The following is a 26,303-nucleotide window of genomic DNA, read 5'->3' as shown; positions in this document are numbered from 1 at the left end:
AGAGGAAATTAGAAAATACCTTAAGACAGTGAAAAACACAATTTTACAAAATCTACAAGATGCAGCAAAAGCAGTTCTAAGAGGGAAGCTTACAGCAATACAGGCCCACCTCAAGAAACAGGAAAAAATCTCAAACAACCTAACCTATAATCTAAAGGAATTAGAAATATTACTCAGCCATAGAAAGAATGCAATTTTTCCATTTGCAACAACATGGAGGGTATTATGCTTGGTGAAATAAGACAGAGAAAGACAAATACTGTGTTTTGCCTTATATGTGGAATCTAAAAAATAAAACAAATGAACAAATATAACAAAACAGAAACAGACTCAGATACAGAGAACAAACTAGTGGCTACCAGTGGGGAAAGGGGTGCAGGGAGAGGCAAGATAGGGGAAGAGGATTAAGAGGTACAAAGGACTAGGTATAAAATCAGTAAGTTACAAGGATGCAATGTATAGCACAGAGAATATAGCCAATATTTTATAACTTTATATGGAGTAAAGTCCAATATCAAATATCAGATCACCATTTTACATCTGAACTAATATTGTAAGTCAACTATAATTTAAAAAAAAAAGAGGACATTTTCCAGGACTCTCCAAGATCTAGAGCTGTCTACTACAGTCAGCCCTCCGTATCCCCCTGGTTCTGAATCCACAGATTCAATCAACCTCGGATTGGCTGAATCTGCAGATGTGGAACCCGAGGATGTGGAGGGCTGACTGTACTACACTGTTACGTAAAGGATTTGAGCATCCGCACATCTTAGTGTACACGGAGGTTCTGAAACCAATTCTCTGCAGATACCGAGGGACAACTGTCTAACCGGCCTCCTTGACCTTAACCAAGTTATTTCAGCAGGGCATGAATTAACCACTGGGGCTTGCTTGGCCAGCCACTGATTTACTAAAAAAACCCGCCTGCTTAGAACTGCCAGCAGCACCTCATAGCACAAAGAATAAAATGCAAACTCCTTAGTTTGCTCTCCAACCTAAGGGTCCTACTCACGTCTCTCACCTCAATTCCAAAACATTCCCTCCTATGGGTCTTTAAACGTACTGATTCCTCTGCCCAGAGCTCTCTTCCCCCACAACGTCCTACAAAAGGCTCCTTCATTACAGTAATTGGCTCAAAGTGCCACGTCTTCACACAAGAGTTCCTTGACCACTGATTCTGACAGCCGCTTCTTCCCTGTCCCCATGTCAGCTTTATTACAGCAACCTGTTCTACCTTCTTCATAGCTCCTATCACCATGTGAATTTATTTTTTAACTTACTTGTCCTACCTACCCTTCCCCAAAGATTACAGGCATCATGAGAGCAGGAACCTTGCCTATCCTGTTCACTGATATAATTCCAGTGCCTAGCACAGGGCCTGAAAATAGCAAGTGCTCAGTAAGTATCTGTTGAAGGAGTTAATGAACTATATCGATGAAGGATTTAACATTGAGATGAAATATGGAGAAACCAGAGGTGCCCTAATGGAAACAAAGATATAACGTGGAAGACTATTTCCTTTGTCCCCAGCTGTGGATAGCAGCCAAGTGTCACGTTCATGTGCATGCACTGAGGTTCTGGTAAAACCCACACTATGGTGCTGTTAGACAGTACACTGGAGAGTCACCAAATCAGTGTCACCTGCGGCCGAAACCACAACCAAATTGCTCCTCCACCCAACCACATCAAAGCTGATAACTCTTCCCAGAAGCTACCTTGGAAACGTACTGCAGCTCCACTGGCTCGCAGAGCGTGAGTGAAGCTGAAGTGCATCCTTGCCTACGTGTAGGCTGAATTGATATGACCTAGCCTATCTGATTACCTCACCTGGACCATGCCAGGAGCCTTACGGGATGAAAATTCACAGCCACCCAGCAGGTTAGAATTAAGTTTCACAGACGAGGTCCAGAGAGGCTAAATTATTTGCCTCTCATATACAACCCAAACACATATAACTACTAAATGCTGGAGCTATACCAACCTGGTGCCAAGGTGAAGTGTTTAGCAGGGAGGAATGCTACCCAGGCTGGTGGCATTTCCAATACCTTTTGATTTCAAAAAACAATTTTAATTGCCACGTATTCAGAATACATTCCCTCTGACTAGAATGACAACCCCTTTTCAGTCGTTTGCTGAAATATTACCTATTCTTCAAGTTGCAGACCAAACATAACTTCTTCAGAAAGCATTTCCCAATCTCTCCTGATTATTCCTTCAGAAGTCAGAAAGCCTTATACCTTCTCCCATGAAATCACACGCTGTCTTGGATATTTTTTTGGTAAATGTGAACACTACCCTACTCTCATCTCCAAGAAACCTCTATCTCCCATGTCACCTAGCTCGTGTGCAGCAGACATTAGGTACTCAAAAAATGTTATAGGAATGAGTCAACGAATAAAATGGAACTTGTAGTATTAACTGTGAGGTAAATCACCTTTTAAGTTTAGAAATGGTTAGCATTTGACTATTTCCTAATGGATGATGGCCTTAAAATATGTACAGAATCACAGAATTACTGAATCTATGTCACAGGAGCCCTGGCTGGTGACCTAGGCTAATCGTCTACCCAGTTATATCAGGTACCCCAGAAATCCATTCTACAGCATGCATTATGCAATTATTTATATTTATTGAGCACTTACTATACGCAGAGAAGGTGGGGACGACAAGATAGGATACAGCAAAAAAATAAAACATGTTTTCATAAGCTTAGATTCTGGTAAGACAGGTCAAAAAGGAAGCAAATAAATTAACAAGATCATTACAGATGTGACATAGGCTGTCAGAGCCTGTCACGAGGGATACCTGGGGGAGACCACCTTAGGCAGGATACTTGAGTGCCTGGGTTGAGACTTGGAGGAACAGAAGTGAGCCACGGCAAAAGCCACGGAAGAACATTCTAGGGAGAAGGAACACCAAAGGCAAAGGCTCAGGTGAAAAATAACAGCGTATCTGAGGAACCAAACGGAGGCCAACAAGGAGGGTATCTGGCAAAGAAGACAGTGGTAGCAGACAACAGAAGAAGCAGGAGCCAAATCACGTAGGATCTTGTAGGCCATGGTGAGGAAAATGGATTTTATGCCAAGAGCAATGGGAAGCCACAGAGGATCTGAAGTAGGAGCATGGCAAGATCTGAATTTTTTTTAAGATCACTTGCGCTGCTGCATGGAGCACTCTTGACGTGGTGAGGGATGAAAGGAAGTAAGGAGGCCAGTGAAGAGGCAACTACAGTCGCTCAACTGAAAAGTGAGGGTGGCTTGGGCAGGGGGTGTGGCCACGGGAATAAAGAGAAGTGGAGAGATTGGAGATATGGTTCTGAGGTTGAACTAACAGGACTTGCTGAAGGACTGGAGGTGTGCGTGTAAGGAAGAGGAGGGGTCTGCTTTAACAAGTGAAGGGATCAATTACTGAGAAGGGGGAAAGTGGGGAAGGGGCGGGTTTAACAGGGGAAAATCAAGAGTTTTGCTTTGCCCAGAGCAAATATAAGAAGCCTATTCAATATGCACGTGAAGAAGTCAGGTGGGATCCGAAGCTGGGGCTCTGAGGTGAGATTTGGCTGAAGGTACTATTCAGGAGATTAGCAAACTCCAGCACTCCAAGTCCTGGTCCGTTCGTCTTGTGGGGACAAAAAACAACCGCAGTGCCTCTTGCCTATTCACCCTCTGCATCTACCAGGAGGCCGGACTTGATCCTGCGGGTGACGCGGAGCAGGAAGAGGCTGAGCAGGGGAGCTCGCGGTCCGGCCAGGCTCCGCGGAACCGCTCAGGGCGCATCGCTCCCGGCACGGAGGGCAAAGGCGCAGCGACGTCGGGGAGGCCCCGGGCAGCCGCATGCCGCCTGCCTCCCGCGGTCACCGGAACGCCGTCTCGCTGGCCCAGGTGGGCGCGAGGCTGCCTCGCCCGCACCTGCAGGAGGCTGGCCTCGCCCTCCCCCACCCGGCCTGCCTCCCGCCCTCCTCCAGCCTCTCCCCCTAAGCCCGGCTCGGCCTCGCTCTCACCCGCCTCCTTCTCCTCGCGCCTGGCTTTGCTCTCGCCCTTGGCCGTCTGGCCGCGTGACTCACGTCCCCGCGGCTCCCTGCCCGCGGCCATCTGGCCGCGCAACTCGCGTCCCCCCGGCTCCCTGCCCGCCGTGCGCTTCCGAGCCATGTTTGCCTGGGCAGGACTGGCCGGACACTTGACGCTCCGTGCCTCCCCGGGACGCTGCCGCGCGCTGGCTCCGCCCCTAGGCGGGGCGAGGCGGGCCACGCCCCTTCACTGAGACACCGGGTACCCAATTCCCCCCGCCCCAACGTCGGCGCCCCTGCTAAAGCTCCGCCCCAGCCCCAAAGGACCAATGCCAACTGCAGGAAGCAAGAAGCAGCAAAACCGATTTTTTCTACTTCCGGTGCATTGCGTCCTCGCCTTTCCAGAGACGGGAGGGGGTTCTCATGCTCTCGCGAGAGGCGGGAAAGAGCGCAGGGTTTGAAAGATGGCGGACGACGTGGATCAGGTGAGTGTCTTCTGAAGAACTCGCTTCGGAGCGGCTTCCCCACGCCCAGGCCTGGCTCTACCCCACTTTGCCTGTCAGGGTTGCTTTCTCCAAGCTCACGGCAAGGTGGCCAATTACGCCGCCTCTTTCTGGGTCTTCACGGCCTTGCCTCTTGGTTAACCGCGCCTCCTCCCAGTTTTGCCTCAGGCCCTGAGATTTTTTTTCTGTTCGAAGTCCGCTGGAAACTAGTTATTCCTCACTCTCGTCACTTCCTTTCTCTTGAGTCTCACCTTTTTCTGTAGGGTGGGGAATAATTATCCTTGCCTGCCTCACGGACCTGTCGGGATTCTGATAGAAAGCCTGATAGTACAGTTAAGGAGTTGTTACCGTTACTGAGCGTAGCAGTTGTTGCACAGTCAGCAAACACCTAGTGAGCATCGCCTTTGTGTGGTTGGACACCGTTCTGAGCACCAGGGACACTGGCATTGACGTACGTGGTCCCTGGCCCCACTTGAAGTTTATATTCGGGGAAGGACGGGTAAAAAGTAAACATAAGTGTGCGCGATATACGGGGCTGTGATGTGGTATGAAGGCAACAAGCAAGGAACTGGTATTCAGAATAACTGATGGTCCTGCAGGCTTTCTCACCCGCTCTCCTTTCTTTCCAAAATGCTCTTCCTCAGATACCTTTGTGGATCAGGTTACAGCTTGTTCAGCTTTCTACTGAAATCTCACCTCCTCAAAGAGGACTTCTCTGGCCACCTGCATCAAACGGCACTCTCCCAGTCTGCTTTATTTTTCTTCATAGCATGTTATTGGTTCATATTAAGCATATGCTTCTTTGTTTAACGCCTGTATCCCCCAACTGGAATGTGAGTTTCTTAAGAGCAAGAGTTTTGTTCACTGTTCTGTCCTCGGGGTTTAGAACGGTGCTGGAAACACTCAACGGATATTTATTGGGTGAATGAATCGAATGATCAAGGAGTCCGCTTTGAGAAGGCAGTGTTTAAAACTACGGGATGAAAAGGGTGGACGGTGGGTAGTAGGGCTCAGTCACGTATATATCCTTACAGTGTTATGATTACTTATTTATACGCCTCTCTCCACTAGAATGAACTGCTTGAGGGCAGGGACTGACTTCTGTATCATTGTAATCTAGTATTTGGTTAGCTCGTCCTTAACAAACACCTATTGAACTGGGGATGGGGACTAGGTGAGTCAGTATTTTTTCTTCTTCCCCCCCCCCTTTTTACTCTATGTTAGGGCTGTAGAGCCTGTAATATTCAGTCACCTTCCTCCACTGGCATTATGTACTTACTGAAGCAGCTCTCCTTGAATAATCTTATCAACTCTCCTGGCTTCCAGCATCCCTTCCATATGGACCCCGGTCATCCTAGCCCTGATCTCTTTGAGACTTGTTTCCAACAGTTCTTTAATAGTAATAAAAAGAACCATTTATAAGTACTCTTCTGTTTGCCAGATACTATTTAAAATACATCAAATACTTCAGTTAAATACATTAGCTCCAGTCCTCACAAGAACTATGAAGGGAAGATTGTGGCTTCCTCATTTTGTAAACAGGGAAACTGAGACTTAGAGATGGCATGATTTTTTAATCCCAATTCATAAGTCTCAGAGTCAGGAATTGAACCCACACTGCCTGACTCCAAAGCCAATGCTTCAACCAGTATTCTATACTGCCTGCTAAATATATTCATCTTACTGACCAAATGGCACCCTAAACTCAACTTGCCCTGTACTGAACTCATAATCCTCCCTCAAACATTCATCTCTGCTTAGCATTCTGACTAGTATGTGGTAGTCATTAAATGTAAGTTCTTCAGATTACTAAATGATATTTGAGATAAAGCTGAAGTCTCTGAGAGAGTGACTCCCTGCACACTGAAATGGGGTCAGACAGTTTGGATTTTGAGGGGACGGAGTGCCGTCATGATTATTTTGTCATAGAACTCCTTCCTGTGCACGTATGTTTGAGCCCTCCTTTATCTAGCACTTACTCTATGTCAGGCACTGTTCTATGCCTTCATGTGTCATTTAAGCCTCACAACAACAGTGTTAGGTAGCCACTGTCTTTATACACATTTTGCAGATTAGAAGACTGAGGCATAGAGGGGTTAAGTAATTTGCCCACAGTCATGCAGGGCACCGATGGTTCAGACACTTCACTTTCTAATGCTGTATTACTAAGCCTGTTTCTTTTATCAGCAACAAACTACCAACACTGTAGAAGAGCCTCTGGATCTCATCAGGCTCAGTCTGGATGAACGAATCTATGTGAAAATGAGAAACGACAGAGAGCTTCGAGGCAGGTTACATGTGAGTAAATTTACTAAATCACCTTGAAATCAGATTATTTCCTTACCGTTGCTCCCTCCTCCCACCCCTTTGAAATGTAAAAACTGTCCCGCTCTGGAAGAGTGTTTGAATGTAGACAAGGAGGAGGTGGGAACTCAGCCATATTTCCAAAAGCCAAGTGCAGCTGTGTTTTATTCATATTGTTAACATTTATTTCTCTTAATGGAAATGGTGTGTTTATTAAAGAATATTTTCATTTCTTTCATTTTTTCCTGTGTTTATTTGTAAATAACGTTTATTTGTCCTCCATTCTTATTTAAGTGTTCTTTAAATTACTGACATATATATAAATTTGTGTTTTGTTGTGAAAAATTTGACAGCACGGACATACATAGAGTAAAAAGGGAAATGCCATTTCTTCTTTTGAGTCTATAGTCTTTCAGGTCTTTTCTGTATATTTACACATATATACAAGAATGTGTGTCTGTATGTATATATTTGCACTATATACACCACCTCTAAAAAAAATAAATGGGATCTTGCTATACTTTTGGGGGGCACCTTTCTTTTTCACTTAATTATTCTTGGAAATTATTGATCATGAGTGCATATAAATCTTTATTTTTTTAAATGATTATGTAGAATTCTGTATATGGTAGCAGTGATATTAGGATTGTTTTCCATTTCTTACTACTCTAAGCATTTTTATACATCGACCTTTGTGTATGTATATCTGCAAATATTTCTATGGGATTGGTCCCTTGAGGTGGTCCCATTTATTCATAGAGTATACTAAAGGTTTTGCCTCTTCTTGATAACTTGTTACTTTCCTGAGTAAGTTGTTTTTATTACTACCATTCTACCCTAAAGTGATTAAAAATAGCTACTTTTTATTGAGCATTAATTATATGCCAGGTACTGTTACTCTTAAGTGTTTGGCATGTAATATCTTATTTAATCTCTGTAACAACTCTATGAGGGTAGATACTCATTATCCCATTTTACGTTTGAAGAAGCTCAGGCTCAGAAAGATGAAGTTACTTTGCTTACGGTGACACAACCAGTAAAAAGAGGGCCAGACTAGGAACCTAGGCAGTCTGACTTCAGCCCCCTCTTAAGTACTATGATTCTACCTAACATGAAACCTAAAGGTAAAGAACCTCCTGTGCTTGGAAAGGAAGTGGGGACCTAGTAGTCTTAAATTACAGAAAGGAACAGGAACCCCAGGTAATGGAATAGTGGCAACTTCGCAGAGAAAAATAGAATTGAACTTAATCACATGGGCCAGTGGCAAGTAGACAGACACCCCAGGACAGACGTGTTGCCTTTACTCTTGGAGGCTTCTTCAGTTCCCTGCCTACACTCAATTGCCTCTGTACTGAATGACCCCCAACCTTTTGTTTTCTGGCCCTCATCTGTAGATCTTTGCCCCCGCTCGTTGCTTTGCCTAGCAGTTCCCCATGTTGCTAATTGGCTGTTTTTATTTTGATGTGAGCTGGTGAACCATTTAACACTTGACTAGAAGTAAGCATAAGTGCGTTCTAAACAAGCCACTCCCTCCCTCCCACCCCCTGGAGCTCCACCTTTTAGTAAAATGCGTGAGCCTTAGAGCTTGGATTGAGGACATCCCTGAATATCTGAGTTGCAGTATTTGTTGATCGAGCCCACAGGTGCCGAAAAGCTAGTTCTGGTGAGGCTATAATGTGCAGGGTGTTGCTCTACTTACTTTACTTTGTGGTGTTTAGTTTAGGACAGGGCGTGTTGAGTGACAGGGTCTTGTGCTTTTAGGAGACTGCACTGCCGTCATCTTAGCAGTTAAAGAATTTTATTTCCTTTACTGTATCTTTCTTGTCACACTATTACAGATGGAATTGAAAGAAGTAGACTGAAAGGTATATGAACTGGCTTTTTATCATAATTAAATATTATAAATATTTATGTGACTGCCTTAGATAACAAATAGGGTGGGCACTTTAAAAAATAATTGCAAATTATTTTGAGTAATTCATTTTTGACCATAACAGTTTTATATTTGTATCAAGTCAATTAAGTTATCATTGGAGATGATTGGCAGAGAAACAGTATATTAGCACAGCAGGATTATTTTTTATTTGCATGTACAAGTTTGTGGTGTAAGTATTATGTTTTACTTGTAATTGAGTGATTTGCATATTATAGCCCCTGTTTATTATTTCCTAATTTGCTTATTACATTTCTTGGTCCCTCACCTTCCCACTTCAGGCTTATGATCAGCATTTAAATATGATATTGGGAGATGTGGAAGAAACTGTGACAACTATAGAAATTGATGAAGAAACATATGAAGAGATATATAAAGTAAGTCATGCAGTTCCATTCATCGCTTTTAAAATGTCAGTTGTTCTCAGAATCCAACAGTTATTTATGGAAAGCCTTTCGTGTTTTGATACCTATTCATGGACTCAGTAGAGTGTAGCAATTAAAAAAACCAAAGGCATTGGGGTTGGACAGACCTGGTTTCCAGTGCTGGCTTGGCCGCTTCCTATCTGGGGTACGTTGGGCAAGGGGAAGTACCTTTGCAGATGTAACTTCCTCGCTGGTAAGCAGGAATACAGTCACTTCTGTCGTAGGGTTGCCAAGATTCGTTGAGATACGGCTGTGTAAGATACCTCTGTGTGCTGGTGTATAACAGTAATACTGGACAATGTTTTGTTTGATGTGGACTTATGTATCAATACTTACTAGAAACTAAAACTGAGAAATTTTAAAAATATTTAACTCATTAAAAATAATCTATTACATTTTGACATAAGTAACATTTTTATGAATAATAGCTATGTTTTCTAAAACAAAATATTCAGTGAGAAGTGTCTTTGTTTTATGTTTTGCAAATGCTTGGCTTAATAGACAACAGCTAGTTACTCACATCTTTGTTTCTGCATTAATCTGTTATGCTGTATTGTGAATGTCACACAGCTAGGTAGTTGGAAAGGGAGGAGTATTTCTTGTGGATACTTGCCTTTGATACTACACCAAAACTCAGCAAGCGGTAGTTTCTTAAAGGTTAGTTGTAGTGTAGAATCTGAAACTATATCAGTGAACTTTTCATACTCTTGTTAGATGCAAATTCATTGGTCTACCTTGCGCTTGGAATGGATTTTTTAATACATGCATGATTTTGTAACATCAAGCTCTGGTCATTTGGAAAATATTCGTTCACTGAATTATGCAGATCTTCCAGATATTGGCACATTTTGTTGTTCAGTCTTTTAAGTATTGAGAAGCCACTCTGGCCCTCAGGACTGCCTGGATTCACATCTTGACTCCCTTGCTTACCAGCTATATAATTGTACCAGTTACCCAACTTGTCTGTGACTAAGTTTCTGTATCTGTAAAATGGGGATGGTAATACGACTCACTTCATACAGCTATTGAGGATTCATTGAGAGATTCCGTGAAAAGCCTTCAGGTGGCGACAGGCACATAGTAAGTGTTCACATGTCAGCCTTTGTTGGTTTTTGTGGTTCTGCTTTATCCCGGCTTTCCTCCTCTTTTCAACCACTCCCGACTCCGTGGCTAGTTTTCTGTCTCCCTCTGAACGTGGGATTTTTGTTTTAATCTGCTTTCTTTTTCCCCCTCAGATGTCATTTAGTAATTACTGTTTGTTATAAGCCATCAATCTGTAATAATAGTATAGCATGAAAGCTTGAGCTCTGGCTTAACAGATCTCGGTTCAGATCCTGGCTGCTGCTGAGTAGTTATGGGACCTTGGGCAAGTTCTAGAAATTTTTTGAGCTTCAGGGACCTCCTCTGTAAAATGCCAATACAATAATTGTGCCTTCCTCCCAGGATTTTCACAGGTTGCACTGAATTTGGTGCTTGTAAAGCTGGTGGCAGGTGGTGATTGGTGGCCATTATGATTATGGATAAATCTGTGTCTCCAGCTTTTTTCTTTTCTGAGCTTCACTCTCTCATTTCCAATATTCTTATTGAAACTATATCCACGATGGATGTTATCTCAAACTCAGTCTGTTTAAAACTAAACTTCTGGTGTTCTTCACCTTCAAAATGAGGCCATTCTCAGTTCCCTGTTTTTGTTCATGATTTTCTCAGTTATTTGGACCTTATATCTCAGAATTTTATATAACAAGTCAGCCGAAAACTTAGTGGCTTAAAAGGACACACATTTATTAGCTCACAGTTTGTGTGGGTCAGGTGTCCAGGCTCAGCTGGGTCCTCTGCTTCAGGGTTTCTCTCAAGGCTGCACAAGGGCCGGGGTCTCATCTGAAGGCTAAAGTGGGGAAGGTTCTGCTTCTAAGCTCACTTTCGTGGTTGTTGAGAGGATTCATTTCCTCGAGGGTTTTGGACTGAGAGCGCCTCAGTTCCTTGCTGCAGGGCCTCTACCACTGGCAGCTTGCTTCATCAAACCCAGCAAGGGAGCTGGCTAGCAAGGTGGAAGTAACTGTCTTAGGTAACCTGATCATGATAGTGACATCCCACTAACTTTGTAGATTGTACTGGTTAGAAGCAAGGCACAAATTTTACCCACACTCAGAAGGAGGGGGTTACACAAGTGGGTGAACACCACGAGGCAGGGATCTTTGGGGGTGATCATAGAAGCTGCTTACTTGTATCTCCAGAAAACTATAATTGAATTAATAGAGAATCATTTCGGATGAAGTGGTTTCCAAATGAAGGTAAGGTTGGAACTTTTTAGTTCAGAAGTATGACCACTGAGTGAGGGATCTGAGTAAAATATATCAGTTATTTTGATGAGCGCTGACTCCTTCACTAACTGGTTATGGTAAGACTAGGTTGCCTTTTGCAACTGGAAGGAAACCAGAAGGCAGTGCTGCTCCCTAGTAGCAGACAGCAGACATGATCCTTGTTTCTCTGAGAGTGATTCTCAGAGTGTGTTCCTCAAACCAGGAGTATGGGCAGACCTGGAGTGTGTTAGAAATGCAGGTTCATGGGCCACACCCTGGCCTACTGAGTGAGGATCTCTGGGCATGGAGCCAGGAAACAGCGCTAAAGGTGATCTTATGCACATTGAAACTTGAGAACCACTGCCCTGAGAGTGTATTATCTGGGAAAGAGTTAGATACATTCATGGATGACACATAAGTGTACTTGATTTAGCATACTACATTTATAGGTACTACTTGAATTTACTGTTGGGGGTTCTCCTTTTATGTTAGTTCCAGTACCCAAGAAGCTCATAAAACATGGTTCTTACATTTTAAAAAAGTTCTGAAGACATAGCTATTACCAATATTTTCTGCCTGGCGGAGAGGGAGTTCTCTGTTGGATCTACATGTGCTCAGTTGTGGTACAGATTCCTGTAAGCTAAAAAGGATAAATTAATTGTCATTGCCCCTCCCACGTCCACTGTAGCACAGCAGGGACAGGATATCTGCTGCCATAAAAACTCCCTTTCAGAAAAGGAAAGAACGGGAACGTAGAGCAGTTACTGGTCCTTCGCAGTGATGGATCCCCTGGGGAGGCATGAGTAGTAGAAGAAATCCCTTGGTTAGGTCATGTATGTCCTGTGCGATATTTGGGACATACTAAAAAAAATTCTTTTTCGTTTATCTATAATTCAAATTCAATTGGGCGACCTGTATTTTTATTTCGTAAATCTGGGGGCTGCAGAACGTTCACAGAAACGTCTCACTTATGCTGGAAGACTCAAATTATCAAAGGCTTTTTTTAGCCAGGCTATGTATGGGTTCTTTGGCAATACCATTTCTTTAAAAACTTATGACTTCACATATCTCTGATCTGTTTATTTCCAATCAGTTCTTTGGGCCAGTTCCTCAAAGTCTTTTTCTGTACAGAACTTGTAGACACCTTTATTTCTTCGGTTCCTCACCTCTAATTTGTGTAACTTCCTCTCGCACAAATTAATGTTGACTACCTTGGGTCATTTGCTAAAGTAAATTTGGGTGGGAAAGGGACACTCTTAATCTGATCTTCCCCTCAGGGCTGAGTTTGTTTAACTGAGAAAATTTACAGGGCTGCTTTGTTCCTCAAAGCTTTTTTTCCTGCTTATTGTCCACAGTTTGGAGTCTAAAAACAGTTGGCTTTTATGACCTCATGAATGCTGTTTCTTATAATCTCTGCTTGAAAACCAGCTAGTTCTCAACTAAGCTCATCTCTTCCTTACACTGCCCTGCCCAGTGCATCAGGTTAACAGCAACACTACTAATGTTTGGCCTTTTCCAACCTCTTCCCCAGAACCTATAGGTTTGGGACATCTTTTGGGCTACTTTTGGAGTCACTGCAGGCAACAGTTTTACTTAATGTTTTGCTGAGGCATGAGAAAATTTCAGACCTTCCATATCTGTTTCCTTACAGCCTAAGGCTTGTCCCCTAGGCTAATGCAAAAGGTATCCATTCTGTATATGAGTGCAGTAGCACATAGAAGCAACACATGAGGGCTTAGCACAGTAGGATTTTATTTGTACCCACAGAACAGTCTTTGGTGAGGTTTTCGGTCAGTGCAGTAGCTTTCTTGCAGGTGCTCAGTCAGGGACCCAGGCTTCCTGGCTCTGCCATCCCCAGGGTTCTCCATAATCTGAGTCCACGGCTGGGGGAGAACACAGGGGCGTCTTTGTGGGAGGTTGGTCATCACTTCTGTTCACTTTCCATTGGTTAAAACCCAGTCCGCGGCACCATCTGGTTGGCAGGGAGCATGAGAAATGTGGTCTAGCTGTGTGCCAAGAAGAGGGGCAGAAGGGGCTGGGTGGATAGCTGACGCCTCTGCCTCAGTTGTGTTCCAGGAAAAGAAACAGTTAGTAGGTGGTTCTTTGTGCCACAAAGGTAAGTGAACAGGTTTTTTAAGCAATTTGTTTGTGTTATGATGAATCTATGGTTTTTTGTTTTCAGATTTCTCTCTCGAAAAATAAATACTGCTACAAATTTGTATAAATGTGTTCTGTGTTTTTTTTTCCTCTTCCAGTCAACAAAACGGAATATTCCGATGCTCTTTGTCCGGGGAGACGGTGTTGTGCTAGTTGCCCCACCATTGAGAGTTGGTTGAAACAAAGAATTTATCCTGTGTGGAAAATAGGAGATTTTGTATGATTGCCTCTTTAAATGTAGAAGATATTCAAAAGAGAAACCGGCGTACGTTTTGATTTTAAGAAATAACCAAGAACTCTTCCACTTCTGAAATAAGTTGATTTGCAGATAACTCACAAATTCTTACGCTAAATGGCATTTTTATTTTTCTCCAACCCTTCCAATAAATGTGATCACCGAGATGCAGAACTTTTTCAGGAGTTGATTTGCTCCATTGTTTTTTCAGACAATTTCTGGGTTTCTTTCTTTAAATTAAATTTGATGTTTCCTTTTTTGATTTTTAACGCAGTCTCCTGTCTTGTGAATTCTTTCAAATAAGCACATGTGTTCCATTCACTTTATTTGTACACTTTTGTGTTGCATCTACTGTGTTTGTGGCACCAAGTTGAGTCCTGGGAACGACAGTTTTGTCCATTTGCTTCCCTCCCTGGAGTCTTCTGGAAAGGCAGTTGTTTGTTGAAGCCAGTAACTGCAGGACAGTGAGGTCAGGGCTGATGGCGTCGTGCATGTATGGGATGCCGTGAGAGCACAGAGAAGAGCACCGTGGGTGGGCGGGCGTGGTGGTGGGGCTCTCGTAAACACTGGCACTGCAGTGGAACATGGGAGCCTGGTTCTCTTCTCTCTGGCCGGATTATTTCTAAGGCCAGGCTTCAGTGGTTGTTAATCCATTATCTAGCACAATATGCTAACATATGCACAATATTTTAAGCCACATGCAAGAAAGATGCTTTCGTTAAGACGTTGTGTAATAAGTTTCGTTGTATTTATTGTGCCTGTTCCTGCAAGTTCGTGGAGAAGAAAAAAACTAGTGTGGGCAAGCTGACAGATGCCTTACCTTACGTGAGTAGACAGGAGAGAACCACTCCCGCCACCCCGCACTTTGTCCACAGGCTTCAGTAGTCCCAGGACACAACCTGTTCACAGCAGCCTGTTCACTGTTGAAGGAATGGGACTGTGGTTTGATGGTAGCAAGTGGTTGACCCTTTAGTTCACCCTTTCTGAGTAGAATGTTTGCCTAAGTGCTGCTGATGGTGATACATGTAATAATTGGCACCTTTTGTCGAACAGAGTACACCAGGCAAAGGCATTTTGTCTATGTCTTCCTATTTAATTCCTGCAGCAACGCTCCTGCAGGATGTTACGAGAAACTGAAGCTCCACGAATGCGCTTTCGTTGCTTGTCTGTGGGTCTGAGGAAGTACCTGTGTGAGTGAGGGGGCCAGGCGCGTGGTGCAGCTCTGGCTCCTAATGTCCACCACAGCCGTGACGGCCACTCTGCAATTCTCTCCACGTTGCATTTATTTTTAGTGGCATCTGATATCTGTGCCGAATTCCTGAGTACTTCCTCTACTCTGTTCTTGGTCATCTTTCTCTTTTTTCTCCTAAAATTGATAGGTTACAGCAGAACTTTTTTTGGCTGTGAGGACTTGTATACATGCACACATTTCTGAAAACCATGAACCTTACAATTGGACACAGTTGCCATCGCGTGCACATAAAACTCAGCAGCCCCGTACAAATGTCCACTTACTCCTGGCTGCTAAGATACAGGGAGGGGGCAACAAAAGATTTAACTGCAGGATAACTATCTGCATGTTACCAGATGGGGGTTTTGCGAGCCCTTTTGGAGCTCAGGCTACCTGCCTGGAGGGTTGGAGCTGGGACCCGGTCCACAGCAGGGGCCGCTCAAGCAGCGTCCTGCCACAGACCCCCATCAAGGCTTTCTCTCCAGGTCTGGAGGGGCGCTGCCCTCTGAGAGGGCCCCCGGAGCCATGCCTTGGACTTCTGGTGCCACATAGCACACCGAGCTCTGGCCAGCTGGACGGCCTGTCGTTGGAGCTGGTGACGTGGTTTCTGCAACCCGTTTTTCCTTTGGAAACCTCTCAAGCAGATGCCATACCTGGATCCCCGTGTTGGTGGATTCCTGAAAGATTGTCGTGAATTGTCACGGCTTCCCAGAAAGAAAAATGGCCAGACAGAACGTGGAAGTACACACTCAGCTTTGAGATGAAATGTGCCCAAATTGAAATCTGAGTAACGAGTATCGCAAGTAAGACTAAAAGCATTAGCTACAAGTGGGCAATTTTCACACATTTTAAATAGTGCTTTTTGTAGATCTGCCCAAACTAGGCTGTTTTCACACTTCCTTTTATTACATACACAGGCAGACTGGGGGGCTATTGCAGGTTTGGTTCCAGACCACTGCAATAAAGTGTGTCACAGATTTTTTGTTTTCCCAGGGCATGTAAAAGTTATGTTTATACTGTAGTCTATTAAGCGTGCAATAATAGCATTAGGTCTAAAAAATGTACATGCCTTAATTAAAAAATACTTCATTGCTAAAACATGCTAACCATCCTCTGAGCCTTCAGCCAGTCTAAATCTTTTTGCAACAGTAACATCAAAGATCACTGCTCACAGATCACCATAGCAAATATAACAATGAAAAAGTTTGAAATATTGCAGGAATTACTAAAATGTGACGCAGACATGAACTGAGCAAATGCTGTTGGAAAAAATGGCGCCAATAATGCAGTGTTGCCACAAACAATTTGTAAAAAAGCGCAATAAAGTGAAGCACAATAAACAAGAAATGCCTGTAATATATACCTACACTGATTTTAGCCTGTAGTCAGACGGGAGGAATGTTCCATTGTGTGAGCAGTTGCCAGCTGTGAGCAATGCTCACCTGCACCAGACAGGGAGAGTCACTGAAAATTCCAGGAGTCATCCTGGCAGAAACCAGAGACTCATTGATGTTTGTGTCCCTCAGCTCTGCTGAGCTATGTGGATTTCATTCTTGGGCAAGCCCTGCCCGGTAGCAGATCCAGGCTTACAACCTACCTGCTTGCCAGCTGCAGTGATCTCATTCTCAATTGGCTCACGTGCTGATCCATGGGTAGTCATCATGGCCAAGAGAATGCAGGGTCCTGATTGGAACTAAGAGTCAGATTATCCCTGCCTGTGCCATGTGGTCTGAGGGTGGAGAGGGGTAGCTTCTCTAAAGGGAACCAGGGGAAAGAGTGGATGGGAGCTGGAGACAAAGAATGCTTGCTATGTAAGGGTAATTTGTAGTCTCCTCTAACTTCTACAAAAATAAGCCCTTTTGATACTTGATTATTAGTAACAAATTTCTTGGAACACACCTCATAGCAGACATGATTTGAAACCATCACTCTGGAATCTAGTAAGAGGCCCTCGAGCACCCTGAGCGGGGTCAGTCAGTGTGGAAGGAGCTTAGATGTGTTCCATGACTGGGCCTGATAGTAACGAGTCCTCTTGGGGGGGCCAAGGTGGGGGACCTGCAACACAGGAGGGTATTTGGCTGAGAGTAGGTATTGGAGTCCTCAGAGCTCTGAGGAGGGTGGGATACTTGCATGATATGAGTGAGAAACAGCGAGCCCCACCCAACAAGTGGCTTTTTGTGAGCAGGGACCATCGTCACAACCCCGGCCCAAGGGCTTGGCCAAGAGTGTGTCCCCAGTAAATGCTGAATGACTGAGTAATTAAACCGTAAGAAAGCCAGTGACAACACTGGGTGGAAAGGGTAAATGGTACTTTTTTTTCAGCTTTATTGGATAATTGACAAAATTGTAAGATATTTAAAGTGGGCATTGTGGTGATTTAAGTATACGTTGTGAAAGGATTCCCACCATCTGGTTAATACATCCGTCACCTCATATTCATCTTTTGTGTGTATGTCTGTGTGATGAGAACTTTAAGTTCTACTCTCAGCAAGTTTAGATTATGTAATACGGTGTGCTTAGTCACCATGGTTTACATTAAATGGTCAGATATTACTCATACCTGAAAGTCTGTATGTTTATACAAACCTCTCCCTGTGTCTCCCACCCTCCAGCCCTTGAAAACCATTTTTCTATGAGTTTGACTTTTTCCTTTTTTTTTTAAATTCCACATATGATACATGCAGTGCTTGTCTTTGTTTGGCTTATTTCACTTAGCATAATGCCCTCACGGTCTATCCACATTGTTGTAAATGGCAGGATTTCTTCTTTTCTCGTGGCTGAATAATATTCCATCATTTAAATGTATATATATATATATATATATATATATATATATATATATATATATATATATATATATGTAGATTGCAACTTCTTTATCCATTCAGGGCAAATGGTACTTTCAAAGTACCATTGCACATTGTTTTCCAGATACTTGTGATGTCCTGCCCACAACTGGACACTTTGCCCTTCTAGCCATCTTACCCCCATTACCATTTACCTGAGAATAGCAGTATATGCCAACAGTAGATACCTAACTAATTATCAATTTACATGGAAAACTAACACCAGAAAATAAGAAAGCCAAGCGTTTTTTTTTTTTTTAATTAATTTATTTTTGGCTGCGTTGGCTCTTCATTGCTGCATGCAGGCTTTCTATAGTTGTGGCGAGCAGGGGCTACTCTTCATTGCAGTGTACAGGCTTCGTATTGTGGTGGCTTCTCTTTGTGGAGCATGGGCTCTAGGCGCGCAGGCTCAGTAGTTGTGGCACACGGGCTCTAGAGCGCGGGCTCAGTATTTGTGGCGCATGGGCCTAGTTGCTCCGCGGCATATGGGATCTTCCCGGACCAGGGCTCAAACCCGTGTCCCCTGCATTGGCAGGTGGATTCTTAACCACTGAGCCACGAGGGAAGTCTGCCAAGTGTTTTAATTCCTTTTAGATCCATTGCTCAATTTTAATACCTGGAGCACGTACGTTCTTATTTTCTTGGCTGCTTCTAGAAGTTTCCTGCACGTGGAAGTAGCATGCCCCACCGCAGTTTCTGATATTGATTACAACAGAGGAATTTTTTTCTTGGCAGTCATCCTACCCACCTACAGTGGTATGGGGATCTGGGCTCTAGGTGTTGACAGGACCCCTGGAGTTGCCCTTGGTGGGTTGGAAGACTGACCACAGAGTCTGGAGATGTGGTCAAGTCAGATAAACCTGGCTACAAATCCCAGCTGTGCCACGGGCCAGCTGGGCAAATTACTTATGCCCTAAGGTCAGCCTGTAAGGGTTGGAAAGCTTTTCTATAAGAAGCCCAGGACAGAGTCTGGAGTGTTGCAGACACATCACAGACCCCCGGTTCAGAAGTCACAGAAAGGGAGGCAGTGCTGGGAGGCCTGTTCAGTTTGCTCTGGTCACTAACTCATCTTATTTCAACTATCCCCATTCTTTCTCCCCAGATAGATTCCAGGAGGACCATGAATGTGAAATAATTTAATTCAGTCAATTAAAATTTATTCTCAAATGTCTTCTCAGTGCCAGGCTCTGTCCATGGAGGACTGAAAACAGAAGCTGAGTGCACAGTGGTGGTGCCGTGAGGCACATGGAGGGTCAGGTGTTGAGCACACAGCGCGACTCAGTGGAAGGTGGTCTAAGTAGGTAATGTTTGAACAGACATCTGAGCAGCAGGAAGGAGCCTTAGTCCAGGCCCCTGGGAGCCATGCAGAAGCTCTGAGGCGAGAGCAGTGTTGCCTGGTCAGGGGTCTGCAGGGAGACCAACAGCAGGAGGGGGAAGACCTGAAGGCCCACACACAGCCCCTGGCGTTGCGTGATGTGTAGTCCGCACGGTCCCCTCCTGATCACACAGTAACACTTCACTTCCTTTTCCTCCCTCCCTCCCTCCCTCCCTTCCTTTCTCTCTCTCTCTCTCTCATTTTTTTTAATTCAAAGCTTGTTTATTGGTATGGTTTCACACTCATCTTGGTTCAGAGTGCTCTTAGTGCTGTCTGTGTCTACAAGTTCTGCTTTTCCTCCTGTGGCCTGGTGAGGACAGTGAAGCAGCCAACGTGCAAAGCTGCCATGTGCGTGGCTTCAGTGGGTGATTTCGTGGCTCCCTGGGCATCTCACACCCATGAAGCAGGACCTGGGGCTGTGCACCAGGCACTTCTCCTTGTGTTTCCTCTTCTCTTCTGGAGAGAGATGGCGGGCCTGAGCCACAGGCATGTTCCCTCTCGTGGGAGGTGTTACCACCAGTAAGGGCCTTCCCTTCTCAAAGGGAGGGATCTTCCTCCTTGAGGCCGGGGACGGCTGGGAGTCCGTTCCCGTGAGGGGAAATGACTGCTCTCCCCTCAGGTGGCCTGGTGGGAAGAACAGAGGTGGAAATAGATCTCTCATCCGTGTTTTGTGAATTTTGGCAAGCCGCGCACCCTTTCTGGCCTCACATGAAGGAGATGCAGGGAGAATTTGACGCCCCCACCATGGGCTTGTGCTCCTAACCCAGCGTCCAGCTCACAGCGTGCCTCCACTGCCATCTCAGGTGTCGGCAGCAGGTGGCGCTGTGCTCTCTACTTTGCCTCCACGTTTCTTGGTTTGCAGTCAGCGCTGATTCGTGCTGGCCAGCAAAGTCTGCGCCACTTATTTCCTTAAATCCACACAGTTTGTGGAGCTCTAACCCAACAATATCTGTTGCTGCCAGGATCAAAGAAGGGAAGAAAACAGCGTGCTGTTAGGCCCCAGGGACTAAGTTGTAGGGTGAAATGTCCCTCTGGCCCACATCTTACTGAATTAAAATGAGATTGTTGACAAGACCACATCCCAAACAACATGCCTTTTGTCAGCACTCTGTCCTGTGTGTGCATGTGGTCGACAGGTGGTCGGAGAGAGCTTTTGTCAGGGTTTGAGTCCAGATGCTGCCGCTGTTGAACAGATCCTCTTACCTGCTCACAGCCTCAGTGCCTTCATCTGTGCAGTGTCCTTTCAGCTTAAGCATTGTGTGTTGGGGGGAAGGCTGCGATCATTCTGTTACTGATTAAAAGAGCCTCAGTTTGGAGTTCTTGAAAAACTCTTGGTTATAGTATTCGAAAGCCAACAATTGTGTGCTAGGTGAACGTTACAGACCTGGAGTCAAGAAGCCTTGCATTCATTTCCCCGCACCACTGCTTACTAGGTGAACAACAGGTCTGGCCTCTGCTCTTCAGTTTCTTCCTCCATAAACCAAGGATGGTAGCCATGCCCACCTCATGAAGAGGCTAAGCATTCACTGGCATCCACCCAGGATCTGGCTCAGGGTCTGCATGCAGTAGCAGCCCAGAATATCTTTGTTTTCCTTAACTAAGCCAGTAGCTCCATGTACTGTTCTTCTTGCCTCCTCCTGTCTGCCTTTCAGGCCTCTGTGGTTGGTCCATAGTACAAAAGACCAGTCGTAAATATTTCTCTGTCTTATAATAAGGATCAAAGCTGTTCTTTATGAGTTCATAGTTTCTGCCTGGCTGAGTCTACTACAGCATTAAAAAAATAATAATCTCATTGATCTCTTTTTGCATTGTTTTTCCTTAAAGGCTTTTCCAGTCTGAGGACTGCTAGAAAGTGGGTCGGATAAAAGCTAATCATGAAAGGGATTTGGAAATCAGATGAGAGGTCAAGGGGTCTTCCCTTGTGCACAGTCTCGACCCTCCGCCTCCTTGATTCTCAGCAGTGTTTTTCTCAGTTCAATATTAGGGTACAAGAGAAATGAGTGGAACAAGGTCTGTGAACAAGGTCACCCAGCAGCATCACGAGACGATGACATCACTCTCAGCTCTTGCCCAGGAAGAACCCAGGGCTCAAATAACCGAGGGAAAGGACAGGTCATCTTCATGGCAGGTTGACAGAGCTGGTTGCAGGCCGCCATCAACTATCAGGCCCGGGAGTGTTGCTAAAAATTACCCGGGGCCACACCCACCTCTGCTCAGTTTGCGCTGGGCAGCCTCCCTGCCCTCGCATGCTCAGGACATGAATATCACCAACAGGTGTTTTTTTTGTTGTTGTTGTTCCATTTCCTAGAAGAAAGGTTACCAACTGCCAGAATCAAAATAGAATGTGAATTGTGTCCCAGGAATCCTGTCGGATCCAAGCACACTCATATTGTGCAATGACCTTGAGGGGATAGAGCAGATAAGCGAAATCTCAAAGTTATTTTCACTTTGTTGGAATTGACATCACGGAAGGCCTCTCATCAGCTTCTCTCTCCAGGCTGGTTATGTTTCCGCAGTTGCTGCATGTCAAGTGAATCCTGTTTTTAGTGCCCTGGAGGGACACTGTTACTTAGGTGAACCTGAGGCAAAATCCCTCACATGAAGAATCCTTTTGTTAAAGTGAGTGGTTGCTCTCAACTTTATCCATTTCCCAAATTCATGGTTTTATACATTTTTTTTTTCTTGGCTTAAATTCTTCATTATTCTTAATGGTATGATAGAGTTTTCCATATGGTAGTGAAATACCTATGGTAACTTTCCTGAAGAACAAAAAAAAAGTTAAATTAGAGAATTCAGAGCTTTGTAGATTTGTCTTTCACATATATGATGAATATTATCTTTTTTTAATTGTAAAAAACTATAAAATTTATCATCTTAACCACTTTTAAGTGTACAGTGCAGTAACATTAAGTATGTTGACATCGTGCCACACACATTGTGTTTTCTTAAAGCAAAGCGCTCTGGGGTGTGTTTATCAACGATTAGAGATGTCCCCTATCTGCCAAGTGTTTCTTCCATGAGGTAATACCTTATTACTATGCCTACACTTACTTTTTCAGGATTTCAAAGCTCTGGAAAGTAATTCTGAACAAAATCCATGGGCAGTACTTAAAATATAGGGAACACTAAAAGAAGGCCGTGAAGATGATTCATCCTTTATTTGTCACAGTTCTAACTCATTTGGATAGAAAGCCTGTGGACCTGCATAAGGAGGGCTGGCCTCGGGACTGTCAGATGAGGGTCATGGTTAAGGCATTCACGTCATGTCGTCTGTGCTTAAAGTCTCCAGTGGCTTCGCATCTCACCAGAGTGACCTCTGCATACCTCACCCATCTCATCCCGCCCTGATCCTACCCCTGCCAACCTTTCTCACCTCACTTCCTCTGGCCTTCACACTGGCCTCCTTGCTGACCCTTGAAAATGTCAAGCTCATTCCCTCTCAAAGGCCTTTGTATTTACTCCTACTTCTTTCTAGAACAGTCTTCTCAACTTGTGCTGAGCAGTAGAAACACTTATGCAAGTCATAACATTCTCAGTGCCCAGGCCGCATCCTATACCAATTAAATCATCATCTCTGGGGCCTTAATGATCAGTATTTTTAAAAAACAAACAAACTCACCAGGGGACTTCCCTGGCCATCCAGTGGTTAGGACTCCACGCTTCCGCTGTAGGCGGTACAGGTTTCATCCCTGGTCAGGGAACTAAGATCCCGCATGCCACGCAGCCACAAAATAAAAAAGAACAACACGAAACAAAACGAAGCTCACCAGGAATTCCAATATAGCCACGTTTGAGAACCAATGTCCTGGATCAGTGGTTCTCAAAGTGTGGTCCCATATCAGAAATAGTAGCATCACCTGGGAACCCCACCCTAAACTTACTGAATCAGAAACGTTAAAAGTAGAGCCTGGGAGTATGTATTTGAACAAACCCTGCAGGTTCTGTCGCGTGCCTAAGTTTGAGAACCATTGTCCTATATCCTCGGTGCTCAAGAGGTGGCTTGTGGGCCAGCAGCGTCAGCATCACTTGGAAGCTTGTCAGAAAAGCAGAACCTGACACCAGCTGGTAAATGCAACCAACTGAATCAGAATCTGCACTTTAACAATATCCCAGTGCCTCCTGCACATTAACATTTGAGAAGCTTTCTAGCTCTGTCCCCTGCGAGAGCCTAAGAGCAGTAATGCGCTGGTAGCAGGAGCCTACCTGGCACCTAGAGCTTGGATTCTAAGTGTCTTTTAATACCAAAAGGCTTGTTGGAGAAAAGGCTGATTCCATGGCTCGTGCAGGGAAAGTGCAAGATGAGTCTTAAACATCTTGTGCCAGAAAGCAAGGAAATGCTTGAAGAATGATGGGGACACGTCAAAAAAACACAGGGGCTGGGATAAAGGGGCTCTCGTTGGCCAAATAGGAGACATATCTGGCAGTAGTGGATTATAACCTGTTGAATAAAATAAAAGCCAATGGATTTGTAGTGCTATAAGGAAATAAATTATTGTATAAATAAATGAAAGAGAAGGAAAAACTTCCTTGCAGTAGAATGCCAACTAATAAGCATAGAAGGAAAGATGGAGTAAGAAAATCAGCCACGAATGCTAAAACTGATGGGTGAAAGTTTGAGGAACAGAATATTTATATTCTAAAAGTACCTCCCCACAAATGATTTATTAATTACAAAGGGGACAATAGTAACTTTATAGTGGAGAAACCTGGCAGAGACCACCTTCACCCAGCAGTCAAAGTTCGCGACAGCCCAGCACCACGTGCCTCCTGCTGTGAGGTGCTGAGGAGGGCAGAGTGTACGTTCCGTGGCGTTCCTGCCAAAAAGGCATACCTGAATCTGTTCCTCAGGAAGCATCAGGAAACCCAAATAAGAGCAACAGGTCACAAAGTAACTGGCCTGCGTGCTTAAAAAATGTCAAGGTTCGAGAAAGACAAAGAATGGCTAGGGAAGTGTTCCGGCTTAAAGGAGACTAAAGAGATGTAAGGACTAAATGCTGTATGAGATCCTGGACCCAGAAAAATATATGTCATTTTAAAAGGTCATTGTAGGAGCAATTGACAAAGTTTAAATACGGGCTGTGGTTGTGTAAGAGAATGTTCTTTTTTTTTAAGATTTATTTTTTTCTTTTGATGTGGACCATTTTTAAAGTCTTTATTGAATTTGTTACAGTATTGCTTCTGTTTCATGTTTTGGTTTTTTGGTGGCGAGGCATGTGGGATCCTAGCTCCCTAACCGGGGATCGGACCCACACCCCCTGCATTGGAAGGCGAAGTCCTAACGACTGGACCTACAGGGAAGTCCCAAGAATGTTCTTATTTTAGTAACTACACACTGAAGTATAGGGTAATGAGGCAGTATGTTTGCAATATATACTCTCAAATGGTCTGAAAAAAGTATGCATGCGTGAGTGTGTATGTATATGTGTATAACGTAATATGTTTAGAGAGAGAGAGTAGAGAGAAGAGGGCAAAACATTAACAGTTGGTGAATCTAGAAGATGTGAGTTTCTTATTCTATTTCAGAACTTTTCTATAATTTAAAATTATATCAGAATAAGAGTCATGTCCCCTCCCCTCGAAAAAAGACCTATGAGAACAAACACCAAAATAAACCAAGGAAGCAGCAGTGATCCGGAGCACTCTGGCTTCCGAGTTAAGTCTGACTGTCTCCTTCTGGTCATTCAGGTCTCTACTGCTCTGTCACCTCCTCAGAGAGGCCCCAGCTGGTCACCCCATCTAATGCAGCCCCCAGCCACCCCTGTCAGACCCTCTCTATCATGTCACCTGCTTTCTTATTCTCCTAGCACTTGGTTGGCATGTAAAAGTATTCTTGTTTATACACCTGTCTACTCATTTACTGTCTCTTCCCACTCGGACGTGAGCTTCATCATCACAGAGATTTTATCTGTCTTGGTACCCCCAGTATAGTGCCTGAGAGCTAGGAGGCACCTCACGTGTGTGTGTTAAATGAATGAACAGACAGACCTCAGTTTCCTCACCCGCAGGACAAGGGGCTGCTCTACGATGCAGCACCAGACTCCTTCCGGCCTAGACACTGATGGAAGGAGTCTGGCAATGTAAGAACTACTGTTTAAAGAGCATCTAAAATGTCCTAGGCTTTTACTTACAATCTCTCATTTAATCTTCACGATGACCCTTTTCCATTCATTCATTTAGCAGACACTTACCAAGGGCCTGTTATCCACTAGGCACTATGAAAACACTGATTAACACAACAGACACAGCCCTTACCCCCATGGAGCTTCCCAGGTTAGCCAGAGCTGGCTGAGAAAACTGAGACTCAGAAAGGTTGCCCAGCTTGCTGAAGTCACACAGCAAGCGCAAGGCAGAGCTGGGACGGTAACCATCATCTCAGCCCAGAGCCCATACTCTCCTGCTGCTGGGGATCTGCTGCCTCCAAGAAGCTGCTGCTGTGAGTGGGTCCACTCTTCAGGTGGCTCCCTCAGAGCTGTCACAGCTCCTATGGCCCGTGACCTCGACACTAACCCTCACTGTGCCCCTTTCCTCAGCAAATAAACAAAATGTGCTGTATCTCAGCCATTTCTGGTTATGTTTCCATGGCTTTTTGGTCCCATTTACTTCATTATGATAAGCAAGGCTCTGTTCTGCTTCACTGGGCAAAGGTTAAGTTCAATTTAACCTAAGAAATAATCTAAGTGGGAGATGTAATCAAATAACCTTACCAGAAGAATAACTGAAAAAGCAAAAAACAAGAAACAAAATAAAAACCCACTTCAAAAATGTTTAATGATGAGACCGATCATGAAGAATTAAAACAATGTAAGAGAGCGGGGAAACTTCCTAAAAGATGTTTGATTTTTTTTTCAGCTCATTGATCCTTTCCCTCCTTGAAAGCTTTCTCTGCCAATTAATCACTCAACTTATTACCAGGCCCTGTTTCCCTGTTTATAATTTTGAGCCTCAAGAATCCCTCTGTAAAGACCACAGTAAATTTCCCTGGTTAGCAAGA

At 44.3% G+C, this 26,303-nt stretch overlaps 2 protein-coding genes across 4 annotated transcripts in view; one reads left to right on the top strand and one right to left on the bottom strand.

The window, feature by feature from the left end:
• XPC (XPC complex subunit, DNA damage recognition and repair factor) overlaps positions 1-4,195 on the bottom strand; it is a 36,386-nt gene extending 32,191 nt beyond the window's left edge. The window contains exon 1 of one of the 2 annotated variants that reach the window (XM_060110062.1): positions 3,998-4,195. In XM_060110062.1, coding sequence (XP_059966045.1) covers positions 3,998-4,145 — 148 coding nt within the window. In that variant the 5' untranslated portion in view covers positions 4,146-4,195. The remainder of the gene's footprint in view (positions 1-3,997) is intronic. The other variant, XM_060110063.1, reaches the window with a different exon arrangement.
• Positions 4,196-4,378: 183 nt separating this feature from the next.
• LSM3 (LSM3 homolog, U6 small nuclear RNA and mRNA degradation associated) overlaps positions 4,379-26,303 on the top strand; it is a 110,567-nt gene continuing 88,642 nt past the window's right edge. The window contains exons 1-4 of one of the 2 annotated variants that reach the window (XM_060110341.1): positions 4,383-4,488; positions 6,694-6,804; positions 9,025-9,120; positions 13,724-14,129. In XM_060110341.1, coding sequence (XP_059966324.1) covers positions 4,468-4,488; positions 6,694-6,804; positions 9,025-9,120; positions 13,724-13,804 — 309 coding nt within the window. In that variant the 5' untranslated portion in view covers positions 4,383-4,467 and the 3' untranslated portion in view covers positions 13,805-14,129. Of the gene's footprint in view, positions 4,489-6,693; positions 6,805-9,024; positions 9,121-13,723; positions 14,130-26,303 lie in introns of those variants that run through there. The other variant, XM_060110340.1, reaches the window with a different exon arrangement.

The sequence above is a fragment of the Mesoplodon densirostris genome, chromosome 10 (assembly GCF_025265405.1).
Source record: "Mesoplodon densirostris isolate mMesDen1 chromosome 10, mMesDen1 primary haplotype, whole genome shotgun sequence".
Classification (NCBI taxonomy): domain Eukaryota; kingdom Metazoa; phylum Chordata; class Mammalia; order Artiodactyla; family Ziphiidae; genus Mesoplodon; species Mesoplodon densirostris.
Note: the sequence above shows the minus strand (reverse complement) of the source record. Positions and strands in the feature narration are given on the sequence as shown.